General features: G+C 36.6%; 1 protein-coding gene across 1 annotated transcript; it reads left to right on the forward strand.

Annotated features, from left to right (window-relative positions):
* Nucleotides 1-1,480: 1,480 nt before the first annotated feature.
* LOC121405585 (steroid 17-alpha-hydroxylase/17,20 lyase-like) lies at nucleotides 1,481-16,155 on the forward strand. Its single transcript, XM_041596512.1, has 9 exons — nucleotides 1,481-2,346; nucleotides 2,968-3,141; nucleotides 4,112-4,205; nucleotides 4,757-4,915; nucleotides 6,264-6,472; nucleotides 7,283-7,414; nucleotides 8,932-9,171; nucleotides 14,713-14,811; nucleotides 15,892-16,155. The coding sequence occupies exons 1-9, from the start codon at nucleotides 2,160-2,162 to the stop codon at nucleotides 16,143-16,145; spliced, it is 1,548 nt and encodes a 515-aa protein (XP_041452446.1). The 5' UTR covers nucleotides 1,481-2,159; the 3' UTR covers nucleotides 16,146-16,155.
* The last annotated feature ends 799 nt before the right edge of the window (nucleotides 16,156-16,954 follow it).

A 16,954-nucleotide genomic window follows, 5' to 3' on the forward strand; every position in this document is an offset into this window, starting at 1 on the left:
TGTTATCATATTTACCATTAATGTTAAAGTTAGCATGGGTCCTTATTGCGGTCCCGCCCAGCCTCCCCTCTGTTCGCCTATTGTCATAAACTTTTAAGTTCAAAGTCCACCCAGCAATTGGGTTGAATAAATATAGAAATTTAAAACAAGCCTAAAATTGAAAATCAAATCAAAAGTCGACTGCCTTAATAAGGTTGAAAGAGAGGTGAAGTTGACATTGCTACATTATGCTTGTTTGATTTTATTTAAATCAACTTCTTGTTAAGTTGAGTTTTGAGCGATAATAAGGTTTTCGTGTGGTCCCCTGCACCAATCATTACGATGCACATATAATTTGTTTAATGTCTACGAGCTTACGATATTTTTTTCCTCTGCGCTAAACAGAATCGTAGACGCTAAGATGATTTTGAATCCGTATGAATATCGCATGGTCGCTGTATGCCAGTAACTGCGCTATATAAATGGACATATAATTTTTATCATCATATCCTACGAATATCGTAGACCAGGGGCCGAATGGTCTAAGGCGCCTGGCTAAACATGGAAAGTCCGGGGTTCGATCCCCGGCCGCGGCACCTATGCCCGTGAGCAAAGCATTTAATCTACAATGCTCTTTTATCTTGCTTTCAAATAAATGGAAATGTTATATGCATTATTGCTAACTAGGTGTGCACTTGTTTTATAAAAAAATATGGCTGACTGTTAAAGGGAGTACAGCAATGAAAGAACGTGGCAGTGTGATTGAACAAAAGAGGATGATTACGTGACTAAGAGATGGGCCGGAGAAAGAAATGGAGAAACTTCAGGTAGGAAAGAGAAGATGCGTGTGTGCGTATGTTTGTGTGTGTGGGAATGTTTGTGGGAGAGAGAGAGAGAGAGAGAGAAATGAAGAAACTTCGGGTAGGAAAGATAAAATGTGTGTGTATGTTTGTGTGTGTGAGGGTGTTTGTGGGAGAGAGAGACAACGAGAGGAAGGAAAGGGAGGGAGAGCGAAGGGGTGGGTTCGAGATGTATGAACAGGGCGGGTGACGATACCCCTCCTGAAAAGCAGTGGTCTATAATAAATGTCCAGCCCCCCCCCAAAAAAAAAAAAAATCGGACCCTGGATCCTTTCCTGTCTATGCTTGACCCTAGCAGCATTGGCGGCGGAAGCCAAAAAATTTAGGGGGGCCACCTGAAATTTGTGGGTGGACACAGGGAAAAAACTTGACAAGCAAAAAAAAAAGAAAAGGTCATCAACCTGAATTTTAGGGGGGGCACAAACATTTCAGGGGGGCTTAGGGGGACGCAGGAAACAAAATTGACAAGCAAAAAAAAGTTATCAACAAAGAATTTAGGGGGGACCGCCCCCTTCAAATTTAGGGGGACAGGTCCCTCCGTCCCACCCCCGCTTCCGCCGCCTATGCCTAGCAGCAAACAAGGACGTCCCGCATGAACGACCTAGACGATTATATTGAACTAGCTGTACAGCAAACATTTTATTTTAGATTCGCGGCCTCAGACCATTGTTTCTTTTCCGATAAGGACTGCAGTGCATAATATTTGATTTATTGTTGAATTATGACGAGTGTGCACATCTTGATATCAGCTTGTCAGCTGTCGGATTTCTGGAAAAAATAACGACTGTCAAGAAAGGAGGTGAGGCGAAAGAAGGTTTTTTTCTAGCAAATGCGTGGATAGAAAGGGCATTAGAGAGTTTTCGCGGTAATACGCAGACGCTTTGGGGGAAGTTGAGAATGTATTGTCAAAATCCTTTCATAACAAAAGCAGCCTTGGTCGAAAATCGGTGAATCAAACAGCACCGTCGTCTTGGACTCTAGATAAACAACCTACATGTATTAGCAATATTCGTCCGGCCTGAGTCTTCTGACGATCTGCTGTGAGTGTTGTCCCGGTCCACCAACTTCGACAAGAACCTCTCGGCTGTCACTTGTGATTTTGCTTGCATTTACAAAGGAAGTGGTGAGTTGTAGGAAGCGTTTCGGTTGTGCTTGCAAAAATGTCCTATTATTGAGGGAGAGCGCGGTCAGCAGAAAATAGCCCTACATGGAATGAGAACAGATGCGTACCATATAGAGCGGAAAAACAAATTCAGAGGCAGTGAGAAAACAGACAACCGCAAATAATTATAGGTCTATGAAGAATACACTCTGATCATCATGATCATGGACGTTGGTTCAATAAGTACCGAATCAATCGGATTGACCAATAATGGCTATGGCTACGGCAGTATGGCGATCTCTATCTGCCTGTGCATCGTCGTCGTCGTTCTTGTAAAGAATTCTAGGAGACCAAACCGATTTCCACCTGGACCTCCTGGCCTTCCAATCATCGGAAATGTGCTCGGTAGGTCAATTTACCCTTGAGTTGGATATACAGGCTATTGTTTACGTGCAAACAAACTCATTGCACCTTTGATCATAAACATCATTAAAGTTAAATTTTTTAGCTAATCTTAGTCGATTCATTTTCAATTAGTATTTGAAATGATTGAATTTCTGCTAACATACCGTATAACCACGTCACACACGGGTTCTTTATATTGGCTGGCGAAAGCATGAAATTAAACTAAAATATGCCATTTCGCATCTGAGTTGAAAAAAATACCAAACGTACGTTGCTACGTCGAATCATCATTTGAATTCTTAAAGGAATCGAGATAAAAACTATTCTCGTCTTCGAATTCTGTCAAATAATAAAAAGAAAACAAACGAGCTCATTGATAGGTGACATTTTCGAACCGTTGTTGGGAAATATTGATAACATTATCATGCTAAAATAGCTATTGCCACTTTTGACATAGGGGTCTGTTAAAAAAGTTGACGTTCATCTTCACCATTTAATCATTTTCATTCTTCACTTATTCGCCATCCGTTCATAATTATCATGATTACAAGAGCGTAATGTTTTCACTTAAATTTTACACACATATATAGTCAAAACTTCCTTTTTTAATTTAAACTACAGATTTGACAGCAAGCAGCGAAGTTCTATTCGACAAATGGTCCAAAATCTATGGCGACATCTTTAGTTTCCGGGTCGGGGAACGATGGGTCGTTGTTCTAAATCACCAGGAGGTCATCAAAGAAGCAATGCTGAAGTATGGCGTCGAATTCAGCGGCAGACCTCAGGTTTATTCAGGTAGGATATATGGAGATTTAATAGCGGTACCTTCATTGGATACTTAAAGTATAATTTGATTTGATTTATTGTTTTCTTCTGCATCCATAACATTCGTACAATACATTTTTCATAACATAATAAACATAATATGTCAGCATTTTTGGCATGAATCAATTTGCAGAAGGATTGTCATCATAAGCAGATTGCTTGAAAAAAAATGACAATCCCAAACTTATACTAATTGAATTAATTAATACATTTATAAAGCAGAATGGGCATATATTTTCAAATACGAAACATGAATTCATGCAATATTATAGTATGAAGATGATAAAGCTGAGGGTGACGGTGATTATGATGATGATGAAGGCCATGGAGATGATGGTGGTCATGATGAAGATATTGGTAATGACTAACTCGAAGGAGGAATAAATTCACGATAAAAAGGATACGACACAGAAATAATGGAATCGAGCTTCGGCCTGCCTTTTTTTATTTAATCAATGTCTTTTATAATTGTTAATACTGAAACCTACTGGAAATGATAAATATTGCCTACAGTACAAGCGTATTCCTGGGCTTAAGGATCATCTGCCGATTAAAAAGTATACTTCAAAATACATGTAGGTAGGACATCTTAAGACTCATGTCTAGTTCACGATTACAATAGAAATAAGGAACATAAAAGTGAAGAAAGTTATCAGATTATTTATTCTAATCTGCTTGGCTAACAATAATCAAACTATATTTATGTCTAAACAAATAAAAAGTTCAGTTCAGGTCAGGTTGTAAATGCAACGAAACACAATAATCGCTTATTAAACCATGAATTCTTCTTTGTGAAAAAGAAAGGTAACTCATTCGTGTGATAAATAATACTGTTCCTAATACGTATTCCTGAGGAACTCTTCATATAGATATGACAATGGATGACATTCATGTTTTTTTAATTACTATGTGCCCTTCGACCATTGTTTAATTCGCACAGCGGAAATTGCTTCTGATGGGTTCAAAGACATTGTCTTCAGCAATTTTTCAGAAACTTGGAAACTTCACCGAAAATTGGCCCATTCAGCTATCAGGTAAGTGATGCACTATAAATGATAGACGTCTTAAATGATAAGATGATTAAGTAGTTCCCTTTTACTAACAAAAAAAATACAAAATGTCCGAAAATCTATGGTAGGCCTACTGTGAATGCCGATGAAGAAAATCCAACCTGACCCGACGAAGGCGCCAATGCTCAAGACTGACAGAAACGTGTAAATTGCTTGCCGCTTTGTTGGATAGTTTGAAAATCTGTGTCGGATTTGACAAATACTGAGTATGGATGTTAGGGAGGGGATGGGTGGGAAACAGAAATGTTTCAATTTGATATAATTATTTATTTATATTTATATTATTAATGGTCCGAATACCCCGATCCAGGACTCGTCACGGATCACCCTCCTCTTCTATACAAAGCACTTTTTTTGAATAAGTGATAAAGACCCTCCACCCCCCACACACGCACCTTCACATTTCTTCACAAATAGCCCTTCTCACTTTTTGTCCCTTTGTTTATCCCACTCCTCCCCCTCTCTCCATCGCTATCTCTCTGCCCCTCATATCATTCTATCAAAACTCTCTCTAGACAATTTGCTACAGGACGGAAGTTAGATAGTCTAGTCCACGGTGTCTTTCCTCAAGTACAACAAATGTTGAAAGAGAACAGTGGGAAGCCCTTCGATCCAAAGCTAATGATAACCCTAACTCTTTACAATATCTTCTCCAAAATGTGCTTCAATGAAAGGTACGTTATCATCATCTTCGTCATTTTCATCGTCGTCTGATCACCATCCTCGTCATTTCATTTCAACTTTATTTCACGAGCTGACCAAAAACGGAAAATGACAAATGGCTACATCGTCTTTGCGATTTTCCCACCAGCGTTGATATTGTTTATACGTTTACCAAATTAATCTTTATAATCACCGGCAATATTTTCATTGTCACCATCATTATCGACATTGCCATCGTCACTGTCGTTATTCTTATCAATGTCATTTATTCGTCTTTATAATTGCAGTGGCTATTCAGGTCAACATAATTTATGACCTGTGTTGGCTGAGTTGGTAGAGCGTCCGTCTCACAACCGGCAGGTCGGGATTTCAAACCCCGGCTGCGTCAGACCAAAAGATGGGAGTTGCTGCTACCCTGTTCGGCGTTCTGGCGCTGTAAAGTGGCTGATGGGTCCACGATCAGTTGGGGGAAAGGATTAAAAAAAAACATCCATTCTCAGATTTCTATTACGAACTATTCATTTTCAGTGGTAATCATCACAGCTAATATCATCGTTATCTTATTAGGAACGATCGTCATACGTTGGAGTACACTGTAGCCTACGATTTTTGTAGGGCACCGTACTTTTTTTTTAAACAAGCACACAACTAGTTACCAATAATGCATACAGCATTTCCATTTATTTGAAAGCAAGATAAACATGATAAAAGAGCATTGCTCACGGGCATAGGTACCGCGACCGAGATTCGAACCCCGGACTTTCCATGTATGGCCAGGCGCCTTAGGCCACTCGGCCACGGCACCTCCACTGGCTACTCTCTATGATTTTATGTTTACCCTATTAACAAGCAGTCGTTCGCTTTCATTTTTTAGGTATTCCGTGGCCAAAGCAAAATCGTAGACCCTATGATGATCGTTAATCCCTATGAAAATCGTGCGATCGCCTTACCTTAACGTAGGGAGTTCGTAAGGAAAATGGGATGTTAGTGGTGCATAGGTTCATCACTTTCTGATGGCATCGTAGTTTTTTTTTTTTTTTAAGTGCACACCTAGTTACCAATAATGCATATAGCATTTCCATTTATTTGAAAGCAGGATAAAAAAGCATTGTAGATTAAATGCCTTGCTCACGGGCATAGGTGCCGCGGCCGGGGATCGAACTCCGGACTTTCCATGTATAGCCAGGCGCCTTAGACCACTCGGCCACGGCACCTCCGTAGTTGACTACGAGTAAACGATACTAAATTTTTACAATACTATCGCCATGTTACGATTTCATTTGTGAGCATAATACAGATGTTACAACCTATTATACAGGTATTATGATAATGATTACATTCATGTGATACCTCAAACAGTTATGACTTCAGTGATCCCCGAATGATGGAGTATATTGAGATGTCTAAGGAGCTGGGTGAGAAGGTCGGCTTTGGTCTGGTTGCGGACTACATCCCTTGGGCCAGGTTCTTGTCTTTTGGTGGAGCCAGATACATCCGGAGAATGAAGCAGAAGTACATGGAGTGGACGTCGCCTCAGCTTCAGCGTCATCGCGAGACCTTAAATCAAGGTAGATACACTTTTAAAACTAGCAAGCTGTAATCAATCACTGGTTTGCAAGAGCCTCCCCCCCAAAAAAAAAAAAAAAAAAAAGTTAAAATAAAAAAAAAAATAAATAAAAAATAAAAAAATAAATCAATAAATAAAATAAAAATAAATATATGAATGAATGAAAATAAAAAAGTAAGGTAATAATAATGATAAATAAATAAATAAATAAATAAATAGATTAATTAATTAATTAATTAAAATACGGACCAACAAAAGATAAGAGAGAAGGGGGAAATGTTATACTCTTTTTTGAATATTATGATAAAATCCATCACAAAATTAGATTTTTGTAATAAAGATATTGGAAAATTTGATAGCTCGGTTCGCTTACTCGCTACTTTTCACAATCGAACGCGATTCTCCAACATTTTTTAATTATTGTGACATTGTAATCAGTAGTACGGAAGCACTAATCTTAGAGGTATGACGATGACAATCTGAGTGTAAAAACCACACTAATAATTTGAAAGTTTTAGTTTTTAATGCGTTTGATATTGTTTTATTTTGTTTCAGTCATTTATATTTAGTCAACATTATCGAACCCTTTGATTTTTTTAAAGAGCTATGTAATTAGAAGCTATAAATATATTTTCCCCTCAAATTCTTACTTTTAATATTGTGAAAGACAATTTTCTCTTAAAAGGCCTACTCAATTCCTGTCAAAACACTGAAAAAAATCATCAAAAAATGCAAACTGGCTGTTTCCTTGGTAAGCGTTAAAAATTGTAAGTTTTGATGAATGAAGTCTATATCTTTCTCATTTTTTCAGATAATGCTCGGGATTTTTGTGACCTAATGCTTTTAGCCCAGATGAAAGCCAAGGAGAGCGATGAAGACAGAGAAATATCGAAGAATTTATCCGACATCCACCTAGCACAGACAGTCAACGATATCTTTTTAGGTAAAAACCTATTCTTATGGGTAAAAAAGCTCTGAGAATTTGAAAAAAGGAAGGTTCTTCGGGGAAAGTTGCTTGACCCTTCGAAGTGAAAAAAGAAAGAAAAAGGTAGGAAACAAAAAAGAGATGAGAAAGGGTAAGAAATAAATATAAATATGAGGAGGAACTTAAAGGAAGTACATAATGAACATAAAGAAGAAAAGGGGAAGAAACGTAGACATTAGAAAGATAAAAGACGGAATAGGTGAAAAAGAGGACGATGAAGAGAGAAGTAAGATAAGACGATGAAGTACGTGAATAAGAATAATAAGAAGAGGGAAAGGGCAAGGAAAATGAAGAAGACGAATAAGAGAAAAATGACGTACAAGAAGAAGGAAGACATGTAATAAAAGAGCAGGAATGAATTAAAAAGGCTTATACCAGGGGCGGATCCAGCTTTCAATAATAGGGGGGGGGGGGGCGAAAAAATATTTTCATCAAAATTTTTCTCGATTGGCCGCTATAATCTGATTTTTTTTTTGGGGGGATGGGGGTTCAGAGGGTAATCCTAACTAAAGACTGAAGTCTTAAGTATATGTAAGTTTTTATTGTTATAAACAAGATAAGGTATCTCATGTGGTCTTAATATAAGCCGAAAGCGAAGGGCGAGCTAAAATTCCTTGATATTTTATTTCCTTAGAACTGAAGATTCTGAGCAGTTTTTATAATCATGAACAAAGATAAGTATCCAACTAAACAATGCGAGCGCGAAGCGCGAGCCGAAATTTTATTATAGTAACGTGAAAAGGGACTCAATTAGGACTGTTTTTTGTGATTAATGAAGAGGATACAAGTATCACCAATTAAATAATGATAGTGCGAAGCGCGAGCTCAAAATTTTTGATATTCCGACCTGAAAACTGGACAGTCTAAGCGCGTTTTTATTTAAATAAACAACAAGCTGTGTGTCTCAAACAATTAAATGCGAGCGCGAAGCACGAGCTTAATTCTTTTTTATACTGACATAATAAAGAAGCATTTTGACAAATTTTGGCAAGAATTTCCAAACAGGATAGGTATCTCACAAATCAAACAATGCGAGCGCGCAGCGCGAGCTGAAAATTTTGATATAACAATTTGTGTAAATCAAAATAATGTGTGCAAATTGATTTCAGAACTGGATATATGAAGTGTCATTTAATCCTCTTAAATGGGATTCATTACACAGGCAATGCGAGCGCGAATCACGAGCGAAAATTTTAATATTAAGTCTATTTTTCAATTCTTTCCCTCATCTTTTTCTTGTTTCCTTTCGGGGTCGGGCCGGCCAATACGAGGCTGTAAATTGCACATCATGGGTATAATACCTCTTTCTTACTTTTCTTTCTGTTTTTCGTAGTTAAGATAAAGAGTACACTTTTTTCTGCAGGTTGTCAAAAAATAGGGGGGGGGGGCCGGGGCCGGTTCGGCCCCCTCCTGGATCCGTGCCTGTATACAAATGTATAGGATCTATCAATTTCTTTTTTTCATTTCCTTTATAGCTGGAATAGAGACATCGATGCAAAGGCTCTATTGGGCAATCGCTCTGATGACCGAGCACCCTGATATCCAGGCTAAAATACAACACGAGATCAACGACGAGATCGGGCGTGGTCGTTACCCGGTCATCGGCGACCGCGGGAAGCTTCCATACACGGAAGCCACACTGTATGAAATGATACGATATAGCACCGTAGGACCCATCGGAGTACCCCATTCAACTATGGTGGATACAGAATTCCGTGAGTACTATGGGAGAATTAAAAAGACCATGATATTATCAATAACCTTGATTCAGTGAAAGGAGATTGATTATAGTACATGATGTAGCTCGGGGAAAGGGTTTCATTATCACTGTCCAATCAATCCATACCATTATCATTATTATATCATACACACCATTGTTTGTTTTTGATAATAATGAATCAACCATCATTAATGTATTTGTTATTATCTCATTATCATTATTATGATCTCTGTAGTGCACGTACTGTTTTTATTGATATTATTACAATTATTGTTATTATCATCAATATTTGGATTACTATTATTATAATTATTAATTTTACTCGTAGTAGTAGAAGTAGTAGTAGTAGTAGTAGTAGTAGTAGTAGTAGTAGTAGTAGTAGTAGTAGTAGTAGTAGTAGTAGTCACTCTATAACCAAGCTCCAAAATACTTGTCTGATTGTTTAGAAATTTATGTCCCAGGTAGAAGAACTAGATCCTCTGAAGACCCACTTAAATTAACATATCCAACAAAAAGAAAACAGATTGAAGATTCACTGTTGCATCCTCTATGAAATGGAACAAGCTCCCTCTTGCAATAAGACAATCCCCAACAATCAAGTCTTTTAAGAAGTCACTTAAAACTCTCTTGTTCGAGGCAATTGCCTTTATTTAATGTGTCATTCTGATTTTGTTTGTATCTTTTATATGTTAATTGAAATTGTGAGTGCTTTGGGCCATTTGGGAAAAGCGCGTTATAGATATTGAGTATTATTATTATTAGTAGTAGTAGTATTAGTAGTAGTAGTGGTAGTAGTAGTAGTAGTAGTAGTAGTAGTAGTAGTAGTAGTAGTAGTAGTAGTAGTAGTAGTAGTAGTAGTAGTAGTAGAAGTAGTAGTAGTAGTAGTAGTAGTAGTAGTAGTAGTAGTAGTAGTAGTAGTAGTAGTAGAAGTAGTAGTAGTAGTAGTAGTAGTAGTAGTAGTAGTAGTAATAGTAGTAGTAGTAGTAGTAGTAGTAGTAGTAGTAGTAGTAGAAGTGTTATTATTGTTATTATCATCTTAATGGCATCATGATAATTGCTATCGTGCATTATTTTCATAATATTATTTCGCAAATCTCTCTGAATTGCTCACCACCTTATTCTATACTTGTAAAGATATATACATTGCACTGTGTAATAATAAAGCTTCTCTATGGTTATGAAATGTAAAATTTAGGAGCGTAGAGGGGGGGGGGGCAACAAAAAACTTGTTTTCAAGGGCTTTCTTTGGCTTCCCAGGAAACCATTACCACCCTCCTTTTTAATCGTCACCATCTTCTTCATCCTTTTCTTCGTCCTCTTCAACTTCTTCTTCTTTTCTTCTTCTCCTTTTTTTTTCTTCTTCTTCTACTTCTTCTTCTTCTTTTTTTATTCTTCTTCTTCCCCTTCTTCTTATTCTTTGTCAGTTTTGTGTAGCTTGACAGATAAAAAAAATTGTTCCTCCTCTTCTGGTAAATCCTAAATCAGCAGAAATGTAGACTGGCTAAAAACATCTTTCATAATCATTTCAATCTCATATTATGCAATTTAGACATATAGAATAAGCAATTAACACAACATAATTGTCTATCATGTCAAAAGTCATATCCCTTTCCAAAGTCCAAGGATAACATATTGGAATAAGCACCAAACAAAGCAAACAAAACGTGACCAATTCTTGGTAAACTTATATAACTAAGTTAATATTGATTATTTGCTCATGTGATCTATGTTTAGCAATGAAGGGGAACGCACTTCGGTGTAACAAGATTACGCAATACAGCGGCTTTGATCAACGGGGTAGACGAACTTATATAGAAAAGCGTCTGCTTTCATGTCGGATGTAACGAACTTGAAAGGGCAGGATTACTTCATGTAGATCACAGATCACAACAATTAGTATTACACCATGTGCATAAAATATTCTATTCGGATACATTAGATCATTATATAGCAAATAATTTCACCCGTGTATCAAATATCCATAGGTACGGTACTCGAAATAGTAATTTTAATTTTATATTGCCAAAACGTGAAGGACATATAGGGAACACTTTTTATTTTAATGGCATCCAATCTTGGAATGCTCTTCCCAATAAAGTAAAAGCAGTTAAAATATTTTCTCAGTTTAAGAGTGCATTAAAGAAGCACCTAAAACTGGAAGCTACTCGGGAGCAATATTACCATTAAAAATCACACATTTTGTACTGTTGGTTTCTACTATTTTAGATAATGTATACATTAGGGCATGTTAAAATATAATCTTGTTTCACATATTAGGAGGATTGTTGTTTGCTTCAGATGTTTTCATATTATTTGACTGATGTAACATGTATGTATTTTATTATCTTTTTTACATATTCCAGTTTTGTTACAATATGTTAATGTTTTATACTAACTATAGGACCCCATTGGAAATAAGCCTTTCGGCTTTCATGGGCTATCCTGTCAAGGTATTCTTCAATTTCATTGTAATCTCTTGTGATATTCTTGACGAATAAAATCAATCAATCAATCAAAATGAAGAAATTTCATACTCATAAACTGCATTCATACGGTAACTTTTTACCATTCACGAAATTGCTTATCGAAATCTTATTATTTTACAACCAGTATTAGGCAGTAGTTTACACTATGCCTTCAGCGTGGAAGCGTCGTGGTGTAGCGGTTCTGACTCTCGCCTTGTAATCAGAGGGTCGTGTGTTCGAATCCCACCATGGTCTAGCGTCCTTTGGCAAGGCGTTAATCCACACTTTGCCACTCTCCACCCAGGTGTTAAATGGGTACCCGGTAGGATGTGAAAGCCTGTATGTAGTATTATATGCCTAGCAATTGAGTCTTGGAACTCTTGTTAGAATTCTCCCCAGGGAGTGGAGAAGGTGCATACATATTATGCGGGCATGCAAGGATCCGATGACCGGGGTAATAATATGTCTGTAAAGCGCTTAGAGACGTCGTTCCGATGTATTAAGCGCTATATAAATGCGGAATATTATTATCATTATCATTTTTTATGCATATTTCCATTATAATTACACCCTATTACCGGGCCCTATTAACACGATTAACGGTTTACACACTAATCACGCTAATTGGTTAAAAAAGAAAAAAATCATGTGTGTCTGATAATCACTGAAATCAAAACAAATATTGAGTAACATTTAAACAACGTCGAATTAAGATTTATCCTATAGAAGAGCCGTTTTATATATACATGGAGCAATAATTTTACCTAACAACCATCCATGTTCTCTTTTTAAAGATAATTTTTATTTGATTTCTACCGAACATATATGAGTGTTCATGGCCGGTAATACCATTATCAGCGATAATTTTCTGATGATTCATATATTGTTATTGTCTATCGAATCACTCTTTATCACATTCCCCAATCCTAGACATAAGAATACTAAGTTTTGTCAGTTGAAATCAAAGTCCTAAATATCACGTTGACACTTTGATCAAGGGCGGCAAAACAGTAGTCTGCAGGCACAGACCCTCATTGGAACTTTGATCAACAAGTGTGCCTCCACGCAAAGACTAGCACATACAAAACGTGCTATTCCAATACAGGCCTTCAGTACACAAGGCATGAGTAGCTGCACATTCAGACCCTTATTTCGAGTGAAGGGTTTGCCCAGCAGACTAGCAAAACAGTGCTTTGCTAAGCATGATAAGGGGACATACCAGACGACCTAAATATTAGGTTATTGTATTCTCCAATCGAATTGCAGGGGTGGATATACGGTTACACGACTCAGTCAATAAATTGATTTAAGTTCAACTCTTTATTTCATTTCCATTCAAACATGACACAAAGTAATGTGATTTAGATACAAATTAACGGATTAACATTCAACAAAGCGATAGAAGAAAGAGCATATGGGAATGAAGGGTCCATTGAAATTAATGCTGTCAAAGGAAAATAAATAATTTGGTAGTTATGTATAGATATGAAAGAAGAAAGAGGAAGAAACAAATAAATGTGAAAATCAGACTGAGGTACACGGTGTTTCAAAGAAAAACACACGATAACATAGCAGGAAAGGGAGAAGAAGTCAAAATTTCGGGGAAGGGCTGACCATACCACTTTGATCTGTTGAAATAACTAAAATTGATATACAGCAACATATATATTTGATCGATGAACAGACTTAGTCCTACAACATCGTTGGAGTAAACTTAACTCTGATATAGCCGGACTGTAAAAATGTAATTGTAAAAAAAAGAAAAGAACATAGAAAGACATTTAAATGTAATTAAGGTAATCTGAATATAGAAGCAATTGGGAAAAGAATGAAATGTCACTTCAGTTACGAGGAAAGACAAGAATGAAGCAGGAGAAGTTGAGTTTGTGTTTAAATGCATTTAAAGAGAAATTGTCTTTGCCATTTTAATATTTTTTTACATACTCTTATTTCTTCTTTCTTCATCAAGATTTTCATAATTTTATATTGTTTTTGTCACTCCGTGAAAGAACAATCCCTGCCCCCACCTTTGGAGCGCCACCCATTTATGTGTTTGATCAAGCTAATCAAAGTAGAAACAAACTTTATGTTACATTCGGAATGACTAGGATATCGGGGTCAAAGTATTTATCATTATTCGCGGCTTTTTCACAAGGCATACTTGTGTAATTCTCACTTGGCACGAATTAATGTTTGGTATCAAAGTTAATCAGATTTTATATGTCAAGTAGGATTTGTTGTTTAATTGATTTAGTCAGAGACTGGCATAGATAAGATATTAAGTGTTTACTTTACACGTTCATGATAGTATACGTATGCAGTCGAGACATCTTAAAGGTCAAGTCCACCTTAGAAACATGTTGATTTGGATCAATAGAGAAAAATCAGACAAGCACAATGCTGAAAATTTCATCAAAATCGGATGTAAAATATTAAAGAAAGTTATGACATTTCAAAGTTTCGCTTATTTTTAGCAAAATAGTTATATGAACGAGCCAGTAACATCCAAATGAAAGAGTCGATGATATCACTCACTCACTATTTCTTTTGTTTTTTATTGTTTTAATTTTACATTATTTCAATTTTTACGAATTTAATGATTAGGACCTCCTTGCCTGAAGCACAAAATGTTAAAATAATGGAATTCCAAGTGTTCAGGGAGGAATGAAACTACATTTCACATGACAATGACGAGAAAATCAAAATATTTCATATTCCATATAATAATAATGTCATAACTTTCTTATTTTACATCCGATTTTGATGAAATTTTCAGTGTTATGCTTGTTGAATTTTTCTCCTTTTACTCAAATCAAGTTTCTGCTGGGGTGGACTTGTCCTTTAAAAGCGCTAAAAATGTGTCATTCAACGAAATAGCTTTACCATGAAAATATAGCTATAATTATAACTCAACAACCTTTTCATATTGTTCTTTTTTATGTAATAATGTTGTTACATGTAAGGTGTCACAAATGAACATAGATGATATGAAATATTTTGATTGACGAAAATGAGCTTTGAAAATGAAGACAAAATTTGACTCTAAATTCATTTTCCTTCCCTCTCAAAAGGTGGCTTTCTTATACCGAAGGACACGATCATTCTTCTAAATCAATATTCGATGCATTTCGATGAAAGAGAATGGAAAGACCCTCATTCATTTCTACCAGGTAAGCCTAACACTATTTTATTGTGCTATAGTCCAACTGGCCACTGAAACCGACTCAGCACCGATCCAAATCTATCGCGTTATTTCCAATGGCATATCGGTCGGTACACTGTTAAAAAATGTATCCTTAAAATAAAAGAAGTTCCTGCAGCAGAGTCTCGAGAACACCTGTAATCTCACCAGATTGCGTAATCTTACAGGAAATCGGTATTTGGTGTATGGATCCTTACAAATTTCCTTGAATAAAACACCCTTTCCCCCTTTTTAAACAGACCTGTTCTGTTAATTTGCAGAAGAATTCATGTTTTATGAGGTTACAAATTTTTTCAGTATCAGGGCTTTTTAACAGTGTATGGAGCCGTTTCGTTTGGGTGACTGTAGCATAAGCCCTTTAGACCACCATCGCCACCACCACCCAGACCCAATCAGAACAAACTCCGGGGCTCCGTAATCGTGGTAACACAGTTTTACAATCATGTGCTATACATGGCAATGACCAGACAAGATCATTGTAACACCTGCAGTTTGTTTAAAACATTTATCAGGAACCATTTGGAATAACTTCTTTCATAATCAGTTGTGAACGGGGACCCAGTAGGTATTGGACTAATACCTTGGTCACATTTGTTCTACGGTGGCCGTACGGCGAGTCAAAAACAGCCGTTTTGTTAATTATAATTCAAACCACCTGTATGCAGTTGGTAAAAAATATGTTGAAACGGCTGTTTTCGACTCGCCGTACGGCCGCCGTAGAGCAAATGTGACCATGGTATTACTGCCTGCATCCCGATACACATTGATCGGCTTTTCATTGCATAGTGAATCTACACTCATCAGAGAGAGGATAATAAAGTTATGAATATTTTCAGTTTATATTAGCAACTTGTTTACTCCGTGGATTGTGGGTCCTTAACTGCTTATTCCCTCCAAAATGTTGAAGAAAAGGCGTTACAAGAAAATTCAAACTTGTGATAAGAATAATATTTGCCATTACTTTATATCATTTTGAGTGTTTTGCATATCAAGTAAAGCAAAATGATGAACTCCCATCTTTGATAATTATTTACCATGTTATTTGTAGAGCACTTCTTGGATGAGAGCGGGACAACTCGTCAACATCCATCGAGCTTTCAACCCTTCGGTACCGGTCGTCGTAGTTGTCTTGGAGAAGCTGTTGCCAAGGCTGATCTGTTCCTCATCTTCACATGGCTCATGCAGAACTATACTGTTCGGAAAGTTCCCGGATGCCCTGAGAAGTGCCTCCTGAAGCTCCTCCCCGAGACGGCTGCGGGGCGAGTTCTGCAAAGTTACGAGATTCTTATCGAGGAGAGATAGGAAAGGGCATAAGGTCTCCTCGTGATGATATAGGCCTGAACTAAGTTAAAGGTCAAGTCCACCCCAGAAAATGTTGGTTTTGAATAAAAAGAGAAAAATCAAACTAGCATAACGCTGAAAATTTCATACAAAATGGATGTAAAATAAGAAAGTTATGACATTTAAAGTTTCACTTATTTGTCACAAAACAGTGATATGCACAACTCAGTGACATGCAAATAAGACGGTCAATGATGTCCATCACTCACTATTTCTTTTTTTTGTTTGAATTATACAATATTTCATTTATGATAATGATAATAATCAAATAATATATCCAAGGGATCATTGGTATATTGAGACATAATTGTGTAATGCAGTACAATGCAATTGCGTTTGCATAATACTGTGTTATATGTCTACCACTTTCCATTCTTATCATTAAATCAGTTCGTGTTAATCATAGAAGTTTATTTTGAATCATTAGTATTTGTATGCCATGAACTCGTCTTCACAATTGCTATTTGCAATTGCTTTTTGCTATTTTATACAATCTGGATATGATGGAAAGTTCATGATATTCAGAAAACCAATAAAGATTAGTCAACTTTATTTCCAAAGGGGCATTGGTGTTTTCAGACACAGTCGTGCAATGCACTACAATGCAGTTGCGTTCGCAAAATAAGTGTTACATTTGTGCTACATCCATTTTTATAACAAGATTAGCTCGTATCAATGATGATAGTTTCTTTTAAATCTTTGATATTTTTATGCCATAACTTGTCTTTAAATTTCATGCTATTTCATACGATTCTGGATTATGATGGAAA

This window comes from Lytechinus variegatus, chromosome 18 (genome assembly GCF_018143015.1).
Source record: "Lytechinus variegatus isolate NC3 chromosome 18, Lvar_3.0, whole genome shotgun sequence".
Taxonomy (NCBI): domain Eukaryota; kingdom Metazoa; phylum Echinodermata; class Echinoidea; order Temnopleuroida; family Toxopneustidae; genus Lytechinus; species Lytechinus variegatus.